The sequence below is a fragment of the Culex pipiens genome, chromosome 2 (genome assembly GCF_016801865.2).
Source record: "Culex pipiens pallens isolate TS chromosome 2, TS_CPP_V2, whole genome shotgun sequence".
Taxonomy (NCBI): Eukaryota; Metazoa; Arthropoda; class Insecta; order Diptera; family Culicidae; genus Culex; species Culex pipiens.
This window is the reverse complement of record NC_068938.1, coordinates 202,436,622-202,454,800: the sequence shown is the minus strand read 5'-3', so window position 1 is coordinate 202,454,800 and position 18,179 is coordinate 202,436,622. Positions and strand designations below refer to the sequence as shown.

At 33.2% G+C, this 18,179-nt stretch overlaps 1 protein-coding gene across 2 annotated transcripts in view; it reads right to left on the bottom strand.

Moving 5' to 3' along the window:
* Nucleotides 1–714: 714 nt before the first annotated feature.
* LOC120418136 (ras-related protein Rap-2a) overlaps nucleotides 715–18,179 on the bottom strand; it is a 229,810-nt gene continuing 212,345 nt past the window's right edge. For both annotated transcript variants that reach the window (XM_039580426.2, XM_039580423.2), the window contains exons 4-5: nucleotides 13,034–13,151; nucleotides 715–976 (exon numbers count right to left, since the gene is read on the bottom strand). In XM_039580426.2, the coding sequence (XP_039436360.1) occupies nucleotides 819–976; nucleotides 13,034–13,151 (276 nt within the window). In that variant the 3' untranslated portion in view covers nucleotides 715–818. The remainder of the gene's footprint in view (nucleotides 977–13,033; nucleotides 13,152–18,179) is intronic.

Genomic DNA, 18,179 nt, shown 5'->3' with positions numbered 1-18,179 from the left:
ACAACGTATTTTTCGCATTAACCTAAGGAAAAATCGAAACAGAAAAGAACAAACGAACAAAAAAGAGCTTTGAACCAATCGGTTGGCGGTGGCGCAAAAACGAACTGATTCTGACTAAATTGGAAAACCAATTGGTTTCCGTTTTCTTGTTTTGTTTTCTTTGCTAAAATATACCCTAAACAGCGCACGTTTGTTTGTTTCCCTTCCTTTCTCAAATCTCGCTCTCTTTCTATTTCTCTCTCGCTCACTTATCGCACTAATCGTTTTCGTGTTTTACATACAGACAGAGAGTGAGTTTACTTCAGACACTTTTACTTACTTTTTGCTTGCTGGCTTTCTTTATTGTACACCTCTAAAAATTTGTCTCCGCTCGTTTCTCTCACAATCACGTTTAGAACCCTACCAATTTGATGAGGGAGCCCCTTCGGTGTGTCTGTGTGTGTGTAAAGTTAAATTTACCATTAATTATTATCATTACATTTAATATGTATATAAGTTCCATTTTTTTGAGTTTTTTCTTTCCTTTGCTGGCTTTCACAAAACTGCGCTCATTCAAAAGTTTTTTTCTTCACTTCTTCACTTTCGTTTAAATTCCTACCCACAAGTTTTTGATCCGCTCACAGATTTGCAGTTTTGCCCTCTCTCGCGCACGTTCTCTCTCGATTTAATTTACCTTTAATAATTAATATATGTATAGGGTTTTTTTTCTTGCTGTTTTTCTTTATTTACTTTACCGTTTTTTAGCGTTTTTTTTTACTTCTTTACTTTACGAATAAGGGGGTAAACCAATAGTTAAAATTACGCGCCTAGTGCCACTTCTATAACAATGTACAACAGCAGTAGCTCTTCTTCTGGCGCTTCTCGGAGGTCATGTTCATTTCCCGCACGACCGTGGCGAACACCTCGTTCACGTTGATGCGGTCCTTGGCGGAGGCTTCGATGAACGGGCAGTCCCACAGCTCGGCGAGGGCGCTTCCTGCGAAAGTGGGGAAAATGATGATTAGAAAAAGGATATTATAAATTTTTTTCAATGGAAATATTTAATATCGTGACCCAAATAAACTTTAAACACTAGAAAACAATAAAAAAAAGTTCTGTTAGAAAATTTTTTGTTCGTTGATAAACATACTTAAAATATTGTGAGATTTTTGATACTGACTAAAAACCCAATTATTTTAAAATCATCTATCAAATTTAATGACAATTAGCTAGATGAAGCTGGAAAGATAAGATAGTGGAAACAATAAAATGGATTTCAATCTACATTGTGGCATTTGCATAATATATTTTAATAAAATAATATATTTTTTTGAATTTTTAATTTTCAAATCAGTTTAAATATTCATTTTTAACAGTTGGTGTTGTGGGAGATTATTTGCTGAGCTCAAAAAAAACTTAATGAATGACTATAATTTCATTTTTATTTATTATATTTTAAGCAAGAAGTTGCAGAAGAAGATTTTTCAAAGCGAGTTTTTTATCTAACGATATTTACCAGGATGGATAATTACGACGAGTGATGAAAAAATCGAATTTTGCCACGAGATGAATATAATTATTGTTACAAATCTGGAATCCTTTGAATCACATTTTTTCATTAAAACGGTTGTTTCCCCCACTTGAACGTAATTTGCAGTATAATCGGATATAGATTTTATTTGTATTTTTTTTTTATTTGAATAAAACTTTCCAGGAGGTATTCTCTATAACCAAAAAAACCCATTTTGCATTATTAGTTTGCCTATACAAGCTCCATACTATTTTGGCAGCTTTTTATACAAAAGTGGTTTGTAAATATTCGAACATCTATATCTTGTTAACTGTTTCATTAACTATGTTTTAGGTAGTGGTTAGAACTATTCATAAAAAATAGTTAAACTAAAAAGCATTCATTATTTTTAATTAGCTTGTTATTACTGAAAATTAAATTCCCAGCAATCGAATTTTAAGATTTTTGGTACATGTTTTGGGGGTCAAGCCACATAAAGTTTGATAAAAACAAAAAAGTATACAAGAGTGTTCATTCCAGGAAATATATTTTTGTAATAGTTCACAAAATTGTCTGTAAAATCGTATAGGAAACATTGAAGATCAGGCCTCTGGTTGCTGAGATACAGCAGATAAAATAAAAAGAAACAGCAAAATTAAAGTATTGTAGGTTACACTTAAACAGCCAGATATTTTCCAATTTTCAAAGTAAAATAAAAAACATTTATAAAATTTTCTGATACTTAAAAAACATCGGAAATTTTTAAATCGAGACATCCCTTTGAAATGTTTGTCTTAATTTTAAATTTAAAATATCTTTCTTTTTGATTGTAAGTTTAATTTTAAATAAGAAACAGAAGTAGAAAAAAATAATATGGTATTAATTTTTACCAAAAAAATTAAATGAAAGCAGAAGCAAATTTCAAAAATTAATTGACAAAAATAAAAAATAAAAATATATCCATTATTATCATGATAATACAAGTTGTGTTAACAAATAATTCAACAAACGTTCAGAAAAAAAAATGAACAAAAAAGCACATTCTTTTTTTAGTGCACTAAGTGGTAATTCGCATTTTCACAGCTAGGGCGGCGTTGTCTTCTGTGAAGAGAATGTTTTGATTGGATATCACATTCCAAACGGATTTTTTTCAATAGACGTATCCAGTTTGAAAAGGCCGCTAGGTGGCCAATGGTGTTAGAAATGACAGCTTCAGGTATGTATTTGAATATGGGAGCTCAGGAAAACTCAATTTTTAAGCATAAAATGATTATTTATGATAAAAGTATTGATTGATTAGGTGCACAAAATGTGTCTAGAATATTATTAAAATAAAAACTGTTCGAAAAATTTGCAATTGAGATAAGTACACCATTCGATTCAGCAGGAATTTTGGGCACCAAAAATATATAGTTTTCATATGTTCAGTATTTTATTTTAGAAGAAAATTAACAAAAAGTATGAAAATCGAGAAATTTAGTATGGGAGCTGTCAAATCTCTCACCATCAAAAAGCAGCGTTGAGCTTTCGCTGGATTTGTCTATGCAATGCTAATTTTTTTTCAAAGTTTTGTCTCTAGGCTGGGGCTGAGGTCGAGAAGGGGTACTAAGAGGATTAAAATGAAATAACATGCCAGAATTTTAAAATATAAATTCAAAAATGCGGTTTGTAATCAATAGTTTTCAAAAGTTCTAGGGGAAATTCACCCATTTTAATCACTCTAAGCCGTTCGACCAATTCTCATAACTTTTGCAGTTTTCCGCTATTAAATCAACATTTTTAGATGCATCAACAATGGAGAGTTGCTTGCTCACTTTTATTTGAGCTATTCGTTACTTTGGAACAGTCAAAAACACTTTATAAAAGCTGTAATTCATTATCAAAGTGGTGATAGGCCGATAATAGAAATAGGCTGAGAAAGGGCATATTTCCCTTATGTTTTAAAAAACATATTTTTTTTTGCGGAGGAAAAACTTTTTGCAGTACTGAAAATTTGCAAAAAAACTCAAAATATTTTTGAATTGACTCAAACATGTTAAAACGCAGGGGAATGCACTAAAAATTTGTTTTCAGCTGATTACTTTGAAAAATATTTGCAAAGCCTTATAGTATTTGAATATGAAATATTTTAAAAAAGTTGAAGAAATGCTCACGTGCGATCTCGTTTTTGGCAACACAATTTTTTCAAACATTTTGTCTGTAAAAAATCAGCTTCAATTTTAAAATTGTTCATTATTGTGTAAAGTTTTAAATTGGATTTTTATCAACAATTCAGAAGCAAAAGTGGTTAATCTCATTCAAAAGCATTTTAGACGAGAGGAAATGTGTCGAAAAGTCATGTTGCCAAAAACGGGATGGCATTGTATTTCAAAACAAAAAAAAAAAAAAACAAAAAACAAAAAATTCTGTTGCTCGTAAATATGTTTTAGTTTATCTATAACATTTTATTTTTTTTTTATGTTTGCTAGTCAAATAAGTGCCAAATAATTGTTCAGAAATTTAATTTTCATGGATTTTCTAAGTATGCATGAATGAAAGGCGATTGCATTACATTACCAACTTTGGGATCAGATTCCAAAAATAACCCATCTCCAGCTTCACGGTTCATACTGCGCACTGAATAATAGAAAAACAGACCAACCGATGACGACGACGGCGAAATCGGCCAAAATAAAGCTTCCAGTCTTAATTTCGGCACGTTGAAAAGCGTTGGCGTGAAGTCTTTATTGAGAAAATTTGACAGTTAAAATTTGAAGTTGTTTTTATGCAATTTTGTTCTGATTTTGTAATTAAACTTTTATTGAAATGTTTTTCTAATTCAAAATTGTGTTTTTTTTTAATTTTAAACAATTCGCCCATTTTCTTTTAAAAAATCAGTTTTGAATTTTACCATAGTTTTCACAGTGTCCGAACTCAATTTTGCATTGAACGTGTGAGAAAAACTAAACAGAGGAAAAGAGCATCATCATCCTCCTTGAGGCAAAACACACTCGACTCTGTTCGACCTTGGCCTCTCTCTATTTGAATGTTTTTCACTTTTTTGTTTTGCCATCATCTGGTTAGTATGGTTGGGCGATTTCGCGTGTGGGTGAGATCTGGCCATGCTCAAAAGTTGAACAATACCGCATTGAATTATTTTCCAGATATTTTGTGGTAACATTTAAAAATATCATCCTTTTTTAATTTATTTTTGAAATCTTAAAGAAACCTTGAAAAACATCTTCCAACATAAAAACAATGTCTACCTCTGGTTACAAAAAAAGTACACAAACACAAAGGAAATCCCAAGCTCTTTCTGTCTGTCCGCCTGTCTGTTTGTTGATTCCCAAAGATACATGTATTTTGGGGGAAAATGTCTTTTCCGCTGTGTCGCTTTTCCTCCGGAGGAGAAAAAGCTTACCTGTGAGGGCAATAAAGACTGCGCGCCGCATGGAAAATGGATGCCAAGCGAAAAAGGGGAAATCACTTTCTTACGTTTTCTTTTCTCTCTTGGGAAGGACTTAAAAATCTGCCACGGAATGCAACGTCTGTTTCCTGTTTTAAAATGGAAAGAAGGCTTTAATGGGCTTGAGAAAGGAAGCTGAAGTAAATTGGGAGGGTAATTTTATCATTACAATTTGTTTAAAATAATGATTAAATTAAAAAAAAATCAATCTAAAAATATCAACTATATTTTAACTATGCAAAAATAATCATAAACTTTACAAATTACCCTAAAACAAAATCAACCCAAAAAAAACAACTGATTGCATCCAATCGTACGTACAAAGGAATGTCGGTTCCTTCCGGAAATGTCTCTTCTGTCTTGGCAGTTGGTGTGTTTCGTTCTACGTTCTGCTGCTGGCTGATGCGAAACAGACATTACCCTCCCAAAAAGACGCCCAAATCAGACAGAGAGAAAAGAAGCTTTGGTGCTGGCTGTTGTTGGTTCTTATTTTTGGTTTAGAGAGCATTATGGCATGCCAAATTCATTAGTTAGCAAAACGAACTCGTACTCACATGCAAGGCACAGTCAGAATGGGAACATACTGCAGAATAATTTCTCGGTTATGTTCTGTCGTTAAATTGCATTCTATTGCAGAATTGGAGGAAAAATATGTAATTTACAAAATTTCTCTGAAATAACTGAAATAACTACAAATTAATGCCAAATGTGAGTTGGTAAGGCATAACATTGTTTTATTTTATTTTCTTATTAATCATAAACGCGTGAAATTCTTCTTAAACATTTGGAGTGAAGGCTTCCAACATGTATATGTCAACTGAGTACACTTTTGGACTCGACTTTCACCAATTTCGACCAAACTTGAAGGAAACTTTCATCGATCGATAATTAACAAAAATCCCAAGTTTGGCGTCGATTGGACCATCCCCTTATTTTTGGCACCCTGTACGAGTTCATTTCGCTTACTCTTTTTTAAAGATTTTCTAAAGACTTATTTTTTCATTACAAATATTTTCTTCAGGTTGCATTTTATAGGAAATTGTCCAAGGAATTCGAAAACAAATTAAACCTCTAAATCCACCCCAATATTGTTTTTTTTTACACTTTTAGCTTTAAAACGTAGGTTTGTCCCATTCCCAAATTTTGTATTTGTTAATTTTGTTAAGTTTTTTCACAATCCTTTTCCCCGGACAATTTTACATAAAAATCAATGAAAACCTCAAAGTAAAACGAACCATTGACTAGAAACAGCGATATTACACAAAAAAAAGTTTGATTTTGCGAAATAAAGTACACGGAAGTAGATCTACCAAATGGCCAAATAACAATCACAGCGGAAACGTGATGTCTAATTAGGCCATGATCATGTTCACAATATACTCACTAGCACCAGCTCTGTCTATTTCCGTGAGCTTTATTTCGTAAAATCAATCTTTTTTCAGTAAAAACGCTGTTTCTCATAAATGGTTCATTTTAATTAAAGGTATTCATTGATTTTTATGAAAATTTGTCCGGAGAACAAGATTTAGAAAAAATAGAAAAAATTGCAAAAATCAAAAACGCATTTTAAAACTAAACGGGTAAAAAATATTGGGGTGAATTTAAAGGTTAAAATTTTTGTCGGACCCGAATGACTCTTGAGTTAAGTGGTCCTTAAACGCAAATAAATAAATAATTTTTTTTAATTCCTCCACAGCCAAAAAAGTAGTACTCCAGCTGCGTGTAAAGAGACTGAATGAAAATAAAATTTTGCCTTATTTTATGAAATTTTATGTAATATTACACCCTGAAATATGTAGTCCCCATTTCTGTCTGCAAATTATTGAAAACACGTCTTTTTTCATGTTCAACAATGGAAATCGAAAAATGGAGCTCGGATTCGTAATCCGGGACAAAAATTACCTCTTAGGACAAAGTTTCACGCAAATCGAAGAGGTGTCGGGGCAACTTTTTCCGATTTCGTGTGAGTTGGTAGAGAATTACCCAACTTTCTAATATTCACATATTTACTCAAGAACTTCACCATCTCGGAAAACTCATTCCGTAAGCATCACAATTTCCTCGGAAAATGCACATTTTCCTTCCTTTTACCCTGCACATCTCTCCCTACCGATAAAGCCAACTCATCCCGACGTCCTACTCAAATCTCAAGAAAAAGGATGCGCTTTTTCCCTCGCACTGAAGATGTAAATTTCCCGCCATTTTTCCCGCGCTGGCTGCAACTTTTCTCCCGCTCTCCAAAGTGGAATTCAATTCGCCATCGGCAGCTGCTGCTCGAGGATAGGAAAATTGGAAACATCAATTCCGTGCACTCGAACGCGCGCGCTCGAATCAAGAAATCGACGAATGCAAAACGAAGCCAATAAACAGCTGCTGCTCGGACTGCCTTGAAAGCTACTTTGGACAATTTTCCCATTTTCAAGAAGGTGAAGTGGGGTGCGAGGAGGAAAAATCGAATTCACAACTCTCGGAAAGAAGGAAAATACTCGAAAATTGTTCTGTCAAGCAGTTGGAGCCGTTCGGTGGTGTGAGTTTGGGAAATGGGTTTACTTTGTCAAAAAGGTCAAATTCACCCCAAGTTACAGTTTGGAATTTATTTCCGTTGCAATGGGATTCTTGGTTGTAAATCGGGGAAAATTGAGGCGAAAAGTACGGGAAGCCATTTGCAATTGGCTTGGCCCCCGATGATGATGATGATTGGGAACCGTTTTGGGATCGTTCCCCGGGATTATTCTTGGAATAAGGAACCGATGGCGTAGCAATGTTGGATGCTTTTGGCATGCATTACATGAAACAATTGGAAGCTTGTTTTCTGATAAATATATGCGTTTGATTTTGTTTGTCCATCGTACCGATCATTTATGTAAAATAGCAATTTAATGGAAAAGATAACAATTGCTTTTCCAAATTATGAAATAGTGGTTAAAAAGTGTTATGCAAGCAGAATTAATTAGGTTTTTGGTAAATGTTGAGCAAAAAGTTAATTTAATTATTTCAACAGTCATACAGTTATCCTATTGCCAAAAATTTGAAAAATATTAAGAATTCTTTCAAAAAACTTTGAATGTTTTACGTATTTCCCGTACTTCTGTTTGTTTAAGCTAAGAGTTGTCTTAGTTGTGTCAAAAGTAAACGTTATTGAATGTGTTATCAAAGGATTCAAACAATTTATTCATCGAAAATTCCTATTTGATAAATTAATATTTTGTGCCGTCTGAATTTTCTAAAAATAAATAAGGTAAGGGGACAAAAGCTTCAATATGTTATGTACAGTCCAAACTCGATTATCCGAAGGCCTAGGCAAAATTTCACTTCAGATAATCGAATCACAAAAAAAAATTGTTGTTATATTTTTGATTGTCGAGCTTAAGTATGACCCGTAAACTTCTTTAAAATGATGTAGAATTTTTAATTACAAGAAGACGGCTAAAAATGGTAAAGATGCAATATTGAAAAATGCATGTTTCAATTTAATATGCAATCAACCACTCAAATGTGACAAAAATTGGGTCGCAGAACTCTAATTTAATGTTAAAAAAATAAAAATTAAAAAAAATACGAAATTTATTTTTGTTTGTTCATGATTCGATTATCCGAGTTCCATACAAACCTTCGGATAATTGAAACTTCGGATAATCGAAACTTCGGATAATCGAGTCTGGACTGTATTGGCCCGATGAGTGTAAAAATAATTAAATGAAATACCAAGAACAGAATACAAGTCAGGCATACTAATATGTGAAGGTGGGTCTACGAGGTCAAATAAAGAAATCAATTTTACGAGTGATTTTATATCCTTTTTTCAGTAAGGTGAGGAAGGCAAAAAGAAGAAAAAATAATACAAGTTGAACGATTTGAAATATATTTCTTTTGCAAATATTATAAGTAAAGCTCTCGATTATTTTTTTTTATTTTTTTCGAAAGTTTTAAGAAGAAATTTAAATTTAATACTCTGCTCTTAATTTGTTTGATTATTTTTATAAGTCTTAAAAAAATTAAGCCTTGATAAAATTTTAATATTTTGTTTTCAAAGGTAATATTATGTTTTTTATTTCATGCTAAATTTTTTATTTAGATTCCAGAAAATTATTAAATTTTTGTTCTATTCAAATACTCTACCACTCAAGAAACAAAAAATCGAGACTAATATAAAAAATGTACTACCATTTTTTTTAACAGGATTGATCAGAAGGCTGAAAACTCCCTCCAATAGAAAACATAAAAAATGTGTCCAGTTATTTTTTTTTTCAGCAAATGTATTTGCGGGTTTTTACTGACACCTTTAAATTTTTCTGAGTTTCCTTTTTCTTTTATCAAAATAAACAGATACAGTCATCCCACATGTTCGGAACACTTTTGTCGTAATTTGTCAATGGAATGCAAAATGCAACTTTTTTGCCGACCCTGCTATTTTTAGGGCCTTTATTTGGACACTCTTTTGCTATTTCACTAGTAAAAGTAATACTTTTCAAACAAAAACTGCATTTCCAGACTATTTTATCCAGAGCACCAAAACACTGCCTCCAAATTACCTGTTCCATGATTGTGGGATGTTATTGTGTCTCCCACAATTGTGGAACACCTGAATTTAACTGATATTTTTACAAAAAAGTTTTATCAGACCATTCATAAAACATTACTAAGCATGAGTTTTATTGGTTTCAGAGTGCAAAGTCATTATTTTGTAAAAAATATGTGCTCCTGGAGAGAAAAAAAAGTTTGTTTACATCGTAAGAAAAAAGTGTTCCGAATTTGTGGATTTCAAGGGTCAATGTTTTTCTTTGAAAACTTGATATAAAACGTAAAAATGTACAGCCGGTCTATACATCAATCGAAAGATCGCAAGAAAAGCTTTCACATGAAGGTAAAAGCAAATCATTATGTTCAATTATCGATTTTATATGATTTGTTGAACATTGGCCGATCTGTAAACTGTTCCGAATATGAGGGATGACTGTACGACAAATATGTATGAATCTATAATTCAAAAGATAAGTTGAAAATAGTACAAATGAATCACGGAATATTATAAATTAAAATAATCTTAATACCAAAATACTATTTTAATACTGACAATAGAATACAATTTAGGCTTAATTATGTAAAATAAAAAAATAGCATTTGCTTTATCAAGCTCTCTTTAAAGAAAAAATACATAAATACAATTATTTTTGGAGTTTTAAACAGTTCATGTTTAAATAAAAAAAAACAACTTTTATTGTTTGATCTTGGTTTCGATGAACAAAAAAAAAAATCAGCCGATTTCATAAAAGTTTATATTTTTCTAATTTGAAGGGCTTTCTAATGACCATGTAAGCATTTTGTATCTGGGTGCTGAATAGAGAGAATGCGTAACGTGATTTTCGAATGATCCCACTTTGTTTACATCTACAAAGTAGGAGTCTGTTCAAGCACAAGCATGACTTTTTTCTTACTGGTAAATGAGCTGTTTTATAATAAGTAGTACAATGTGTTTTATTTTGCATAGTTTTTGGAATTTTTTGCTGGAAAATTGTCGCGTTTCGATCGGTTAGAAGAGATTTTTCTTTTTTACGGGTGACGAAGAACTGCGGCGAGAGTGTCATTCTGCGAAGTCGCAGATAAATTCCCTGGCTGATTTTGGAATCCTGCAGCTCTTAATGCTAATTCTAGCGAACCTGATCTAACAAACAGAGAAGATTTTCACTAAACCAGGTTTTCGAACGGAATTAAACAATAAAGACAGCTTCTGGATGGATACAACCGCATCGTCTCCATAAACAACATCAATTCATAATTATAAAAAATGACGATCTCGCTTTCAACTTTCTTAAGATTTCTTGACTTCAACTCTAGGTCCTCAAAAACCACACATTTTTCATTCTAGCAAAAAGAAAAACAATTTTTAATGATCGATAACAATACTTTCTACTTTTGGCGAACAGTAAATTGGTTCCACTTTGACAGTTCAAAATTGAGGCCGTTTTGCGAACCACTATTCAGCACCCAGTTTTGTATCATTGGATCGTCCATACAAAAATCTATATCATGGGAAGGGATTTTATGATCGAAAGTTTTGCTTATATACTTTTTTTTAAATATAACTTTGTTTCACAAAAAATAAAATTCTCAAAAAAATTTTATTCAATGGAATAAAACATCAAAAATGCAACTTTTGAGCTGATGTAACCTTAGGCAGATTTTTTTCACAAAGAGATACATATTTGTATTGATATTATTATTTTTTTAAATATTGTACAACAAAAAAACGCATTTTTTAAAATGGGCTGATTTTGGAATTTTCAAAATATTCTTTTTTGATTTTTCTGTTCATTTTGTTTTCAATGAAACTCTTCTTTCAAAAACTGTAAAAAAATACTTGTAATAGACTCAATTGGCAAGAATTAATAATAATGCAAATAATTCATTTATGTTTCTTTTAATTTTTGCTCTGCAACTTTAAAAATTCATTCAATAATAATATTAAATTATCTAAATTTCGAGCTTCATTCTTTGAAAAACCTTCCTTAAATTAGACTCAAGCTTAATATTGAATAAGCTGGTACAAATATTTTTAAAAGTTTTAAAACACTTTTTTCACCCAAATGTTGAAATTAGGGCTTGTTATCCCCTATCGACTTCGTCCAGAGCCGAGGGACAAAAACTTTGAAAAATATTTGCATTGGCCTCAAAGTTTTCGAATAAAAAACAATAATTTATTAGATTCGAAATGAGATCATTAAATTTTTGAATTAGAAAAATTTATCGAACAATGCCATCCCATTTTTGGCCACACGAAGTTTTCAAATATTTCTGGTTGCCAAAAATCAACGTCAATTTTTAAATTATTCATTATAATGTGAAGGTTTAGATTGGCTTTAGATCAACAAATTATTAGAGAAATGAAGTTAGTCTCATTGATCGGTCATTTTTAAATGTTTGACTCAATTTTTGTTGAGGGAAAAAGGCAACTTATTGAAAGTTTAAGCACCAATTAACTGACACATTATTTTTAATAATTTCTGCTAATTTGTGCAAATTTGAAACGAGGGAAGTCGATGAAAGTCATCACAACGAATCGTTTGAATTTCCATTATAGCCCTCAATCAAAATAAAAAAATATTAAAATATAATGTAAATTGCGTTCTACTCACTCCTTCCCAAAACATCCCTCCCGTTCCCATCAATTCCCCCACCACATCAAAGCTTTCTGATTGACCTCAGCAGAAAAACCGCATAAATTTAGGCGCGCACCGTTGTTTCGAGTAATTCAATAAAACTCCCTCATCCACGCCACAATTTCCCAGCACCAACACTAATGGCCGATAATCCAATACACTTTTTTCCCCCATCACCATCACCACCGGGTGTTTGACAGAGCCGGGTTGATCCCCGACCTAGAACGCCACACATTTTGTCACATTTACACACTATTTTCGTGCTGTCCCATTACCAGAGAGGGGTTTTTCGTTTAGAGCAAAAGTTGTTGGTTTTAGGTGTGACAACAACTCTTTTTTTTTCTCTTTCTCACTAGGATAAAGCTTTTCCCAAAACGAGCTGTCAAAAGGTGCTAAAGCTTTTGGCACGGTAAAAAAAAGAAATTGTGTAAAGTTACATGGAAATTGAAGTAAAATTTTGTAAACAGTTTTTCGATTGAATTTGAAGCATAGACTCAAAACAAAACTTTTGAGCTTAAAAAATAAATATAAACTGTATTCAACGTTTACATGAAATTGCATGTAAAATTTTACTATTTTTGCTGTGGCACACAGAGTGTTGGCAAAGTATGTAAAAGAGAACAGCAAAATAGTAAACTTTATGGTAATTGGATTTCGTTCAGACCGGATTCAGGTTGTATATATGTGATTACAGATACAAGAATAGTGACTGCAGAGTTGTGAAAACTCAGCTTTTTTTTACATAAACGAAGTGTAAATTGCCTTCGACAGAATTTACTCTCACTGAAAGTTTAGCGAGCGAAACGGAAAAAAAAAATCACAACCCCCCGAGTGAAAGTTATAACGAGTTTATTTCTGAATGGTATTCCACCAGAAGGACCCGGTGTTGGGAAACTAAAAATAATAACCGGATGTGTTGGTTGGATGTGCTGCACAACTTACCTTCCGCTGTCGAGACTTCTCTTTGGCAATCTAAATCTAGTTTGTTGGCGACTAGGAGGATTGGTGCTGGCTGACTACCTTTCACACGACTGATCACATTTCGCATACTGGAGATGTCCTGTGGAAGAGGGAAATAATTGAAAGGTGGGGTTAAAAAGTGAAACAATTTATATTTAAATAGCATTTTAATTTTAATTGTAATTTATAGTTGCAGTTATTTATTGGCGATGGTTAACGAAAACAAAAAGAGTCTTGAAATAAAATATTGGCTTTTAAAATTGATTTAAAACAGTTTTTACGATTTAAAAATAACATAGAATTTGTGGACGGTTTGATAGAATTTGTGAAACGTTTAAATAAGAGTTTGAAAGAAAATTTAAACATTTATTTTAAAAATATATATCAAACAATAAGACATGAGGTTGAAAATTTAAACATTTAAATCCCTATTAGCAACAAGCACCAATTGATCTTCCTTGTTTTAAACTTTATTTAGATAAAAAAAATCATTGCAGAATTGGAATCAATTTACTTTTTGATGGATTTTTGGATACGAAAATTGTTATTTATAATTGATAAGACGTTAGTTTTAAACCATGTAAGAATGCTTTGAGAACGTTTCATACTTTTATTTTATGCATTTCGGTAACCTTCAAATAATGTTTTATCTTATTCAACCAATGTCATCACAAGATAGTTAAAAATAGCAATAAACCTGCCTACTGGCGCACAAACAGTCGTTCCAACATTTTAATTTGAAACTTCAAAGCCAGTTAAAGGGACCACCTTTACGAGACTCTTCGGTACACTACTGCTAATTGTGGTTATATCAAAAAACCTTGTAGAAGACCGTCATAAAAACTAGCCAACTTTACAGCCTCCCCACAACCTATCAACGCGTCTACTTTGATCGTCATTCAGAGACTGCGTAGATAAGCCGCGGCGATGTCCACGATGTGCAACCCAAGTCTGTTGCATAATCCGCAAATCCCTCAGCTCTGCCAGTGCTGCCTCTGGTTTAACTCATCCAGTCCTCGACGCAAGGCGCGGTTAATCATCACCAATTTTATGCACTTGCGTGTGCCACTTTGTGTTTGGTTCTCTTTTTTCCCTCTCTTCTCCTTCATTTTCAAATGAGCCATTTCCGGCCGGACGTCGGCGGCGGCGATGACGACCACACCAGGAGGGACCTGCTACTTTGCTGCGCTCTGACTGACTCTCTCTTGGTGACCAGTGAAGAACTCTGTTCACTTCATTAGTGTTGTGACTGGGCGAGGCTTGGTAGCTCAGATAACTTTTAAAAACAGGTTTATTCTTTACATAAAAGGGGAGTTCGAACTGAAATTATAGATAATTTAGGTCCATTGAAATAAATGGATACTACAAAATGATCAAGTTTTTACCTTTACACAAACTTTCCTTAACTCTCTGAAAGTGATCAGCATAATGAGTGAAAAATGAAAAAAAAAATCTGTTCTGTGACTAATATGTACTATTTACAAAGACAAGACTCATCAATTATTAATTCTTCAGAGAATATTAAACAATGTTTCTTGTGAAATTGAAACCTATATTTTGCTGTAGTTTTAGAGCGGGAAAATTTTGATTGTTTGTTTGTTTTAACCATTCGTTATACGTTTGCTTAATTTTGTATTAAATATTCTTGAGGGCAATTTCAAGTAATATTTTCAGAGTAGTCAAATTCATTTCCTAATTGATACAAAAAATTGTAACATTCAAATAAATTTATCAATGCATAAAACAGGCGAAACTGTTAAAATTATGAGCACTTCATTGAAATTTGCATAACCATTTGAACTAACTTCTTCGATCTCCCTTAGTTTTTTTCCCAAATTATCCTTAATTTTAGCTTAGCTGTCTTAAAAGAATCGAAAACAAAAAAAACCTTAATTTCAAAATTCAAGCCAATTTAAGGGGTTACATACATCACATACATGTAAATCGACAAAAAAAGTCAGAGGTTGGTGTGAGCACACATTTAATTTTATTCAAAATCTGTTTTCAGGGCATTACAATATTTATTTTGATCTGTTATCAAAACAAATTTGAAGGTTATATCATTGCAGAGACATAGCTTCAGTTAGCAGTTTCAAAAAATGGATGCCACGACATCGTTACACTGCCTTGACCAAATTGGCTCAACATTTTGGTGAAGACTCGTTAAACCGGTCCGGTGTGCATGACGAAGGCCGATTTTCAAAAAACTTATTTTAAAAAAAGATAAAAATATTTTTGTGTTTTTCATATAAAAAATCGTCTGTTTTTGATTTTTGTATTTTTTTTAAAAAAGCAAAATTTCAAAATCGGGCTTCGTCATGCATACGGAATATGTCTTGAGCGTATTCACCCCGATTTTTAGCCAATTTGGTCCATCCCATCTCGAGATATCATGGCACCCGTAAATTAACTCGGTGTTTCGAGAAAAACGCCCAGAAAGTTTGACAGTTCGCTTTGTGCATGGCAAAATGTTGAGCTTAAAATCGTTTCTAACTCAGAATATAAAAAAAAACTCCCAAAATAATCCTGCAAAGTTAGAAAAAACACGAAATTTTAAAATGAAATTTTTTGTTCTAAATGAAAAACGTTTCATAATCCACCATTAGGTGGTTGGTGCCTTCCTCACATTTACAAAGTAATAATGAAAATAAGTTTATGAAAAAAATATATACCTGATACAGACTTTCCTAGAAAACATGCAGACTCCCATTTGAAGCAATATGCCAACCGGGCGTTTCGCATCTGGCGCGACTCAAGCACGTAAACAAAACGACCCGGCCTTTTGAGGTTATGCAAAAAATCACCCTTTGTTGTAGATACAAAAATCTTTTTCTTAGCATAACTTTTTAAATACTTTACTAAACAGAATAAATTTTAATAGGGTCTTATGGGACCCCAAACGAATCGAATAAGGCTGACCCGGCCAAAATCGGTTCAGCCAGTTCTGAGAAAATCGTGTGGAAAAAAATCATGTCTACACACATCCCCACAGACATTTGTTCAGAATTTGATTCTGAGTCGATATGTATACGTGAAGGTATATCTAGAAAGTATATTTAAGACGTTCAATTTTCGAGTGATTTTATAGCCTTGCCTCAGTGAGGTGAGGAAGGCAAAGATGACTCTTCTGGGTCAATGTAGATTCAAAAAGTACATTAAATTTCCCATAAAATGACATGTTCCAAAAAAATTTACAGTTGAGTAACGGAAAATGGCAGAGTTTTTAAAACTTTTTAAGGCCGTTGCAAATATTTTTCGAAGTTTATGTCCCTCGACTCTGACCAAAGTCGAGGGGGGGGGGGGCAAAAAATAAAAAAGTATTAAAATTGAAATTACGAGCCATGGTTTCAACATTTTAATGAAAAAGGTGTTTTAAAATGCATTATACACCTGTCCAGTTGTTTTGCCATCATTAGTTTCCAAAATATCTAAGTATTCACAAAAAAAATATTTTTTGCGAAAAATAAAATTTTTGCGGTGCTGTACATTAGAATTTCATGAAAATTCAAAACATTTTTAAACAAGCCCAAACATGCTCAATATGATTATGAATGCAGAAAAATGCATTTTAGATTGTTTTCATTTGATTAGACTTTTTCATGGAAATTTTGCAGTTTTTTGGAAAAATATTTTTTTTGCCCCTGATTTTTCAGACCAATTTTGAAGGGGGGGCCTTTTTTCGGAATTCTAAGAACGCTAGCAAATAGGGCGTCTAATTTTACATTAAAGTCCTTTTGGCACCAAATTTCTATATCATCACCGTTTCAGGCTGAAAATTATTGAAAAACAACTCTTTTTTCGCATGTTCAAAAATTGAAGGGGTCGTTCCGCCCTTCCGTCACGAGGTATCAAAAACGGACCTCGGATTCATGATCAGGGACAAAAGTTACCCCTTAGGACAAAGTTTCACGCAAATCGAAGAGGGGTCGGGGCAACTTTTCCCGATTTCGTGTGAGCTGATAGAGAATTACCCAATACAAAAATAACCATAATGCAATGTATGACAAAAACATAAAAGTTTGTAATGGCCTTAATCTGGCAACACTGTCAAGCTGGGAAGCAATGACAGCAAAAAAAAACTTTTTCGCTTGCGAACTTGGTTTACTCGCGAAAGAGAGAAGAGGCGAAACTCGCAAAAGAAATTCGTTCCCGAACTTCGCGGAGAAAATCAATCAGTTAAAGATTTTTGTGAATCTCTTTGCACCATTTAAATTAATTTATTTCAGTTTATTTACACACATTGTCCAGTTACAAAAAGTGATTTTTCGACGTGAAAAGTATCACCTGCAAGTGTAGTACCGTCATCAGGGGTGACATTGGGTCTAAAGGGGTGAGATTGGGTCATACAAATTTCAGCATTTTGGTATGCCTCAATCTCACCCCCCAGACCTAATGTCACCCCTGATGACGGTAGTGAAATTGGATGTTCCGCCGAATTACCAATATGATGATTTTTTGAGATTTCTTTTACCGATCTGCCGTGCGCGAGATAGAAGAGCCATGTTGCCTTCCGGTTTTTTCTCTTGATGAGAGTCAGAAAATTTTCTTTTGATGAAGATTCTTCCATCGCTGGTGTCAAGAGACATCGAGACATTGAGATGTTGTAAGAAAAAAAAAAAAACGGAATCGACGTAACACCTTATAATGTGGCCCTCTTATACCTTGCGGTTTCGTCAACGGATCCACAGATGTGTATCGTTCTTTTTGCGACAAGACTCCGCCTCCCGGGTCTCCTAAGTGTGAAGGTATGGCACGGGGAGAGGGCACCGAATACCTATATTTACACTTAGAATTTTTTTTTTTTGCGTCCGCCTCGGGATTTGAACTAGCGACCTCTGGATTGTGAGTCCAGCGCGCGGTCCGATTGATCCACACAGGCAGACAATGAGATGTTGTAAGAGTTGTTACAAAATAAGGAGAAAATTGAGCTTAAAAATTTAATCCTTTTTAATTTTCGTAATTAATATCGTCAACGAATAAATTTTGTCGAAAAATAAACCTGTAATCAGGAAACCTGCAAGATTTATCGTGTTCTTTCACATGAACGATTTTCTGAGATTTCGGCCATCCGATTCTTTTTGATTTTTTTTAAACTGGCTGAGAATTTGTGGGTGCCTCCCGTATGCTC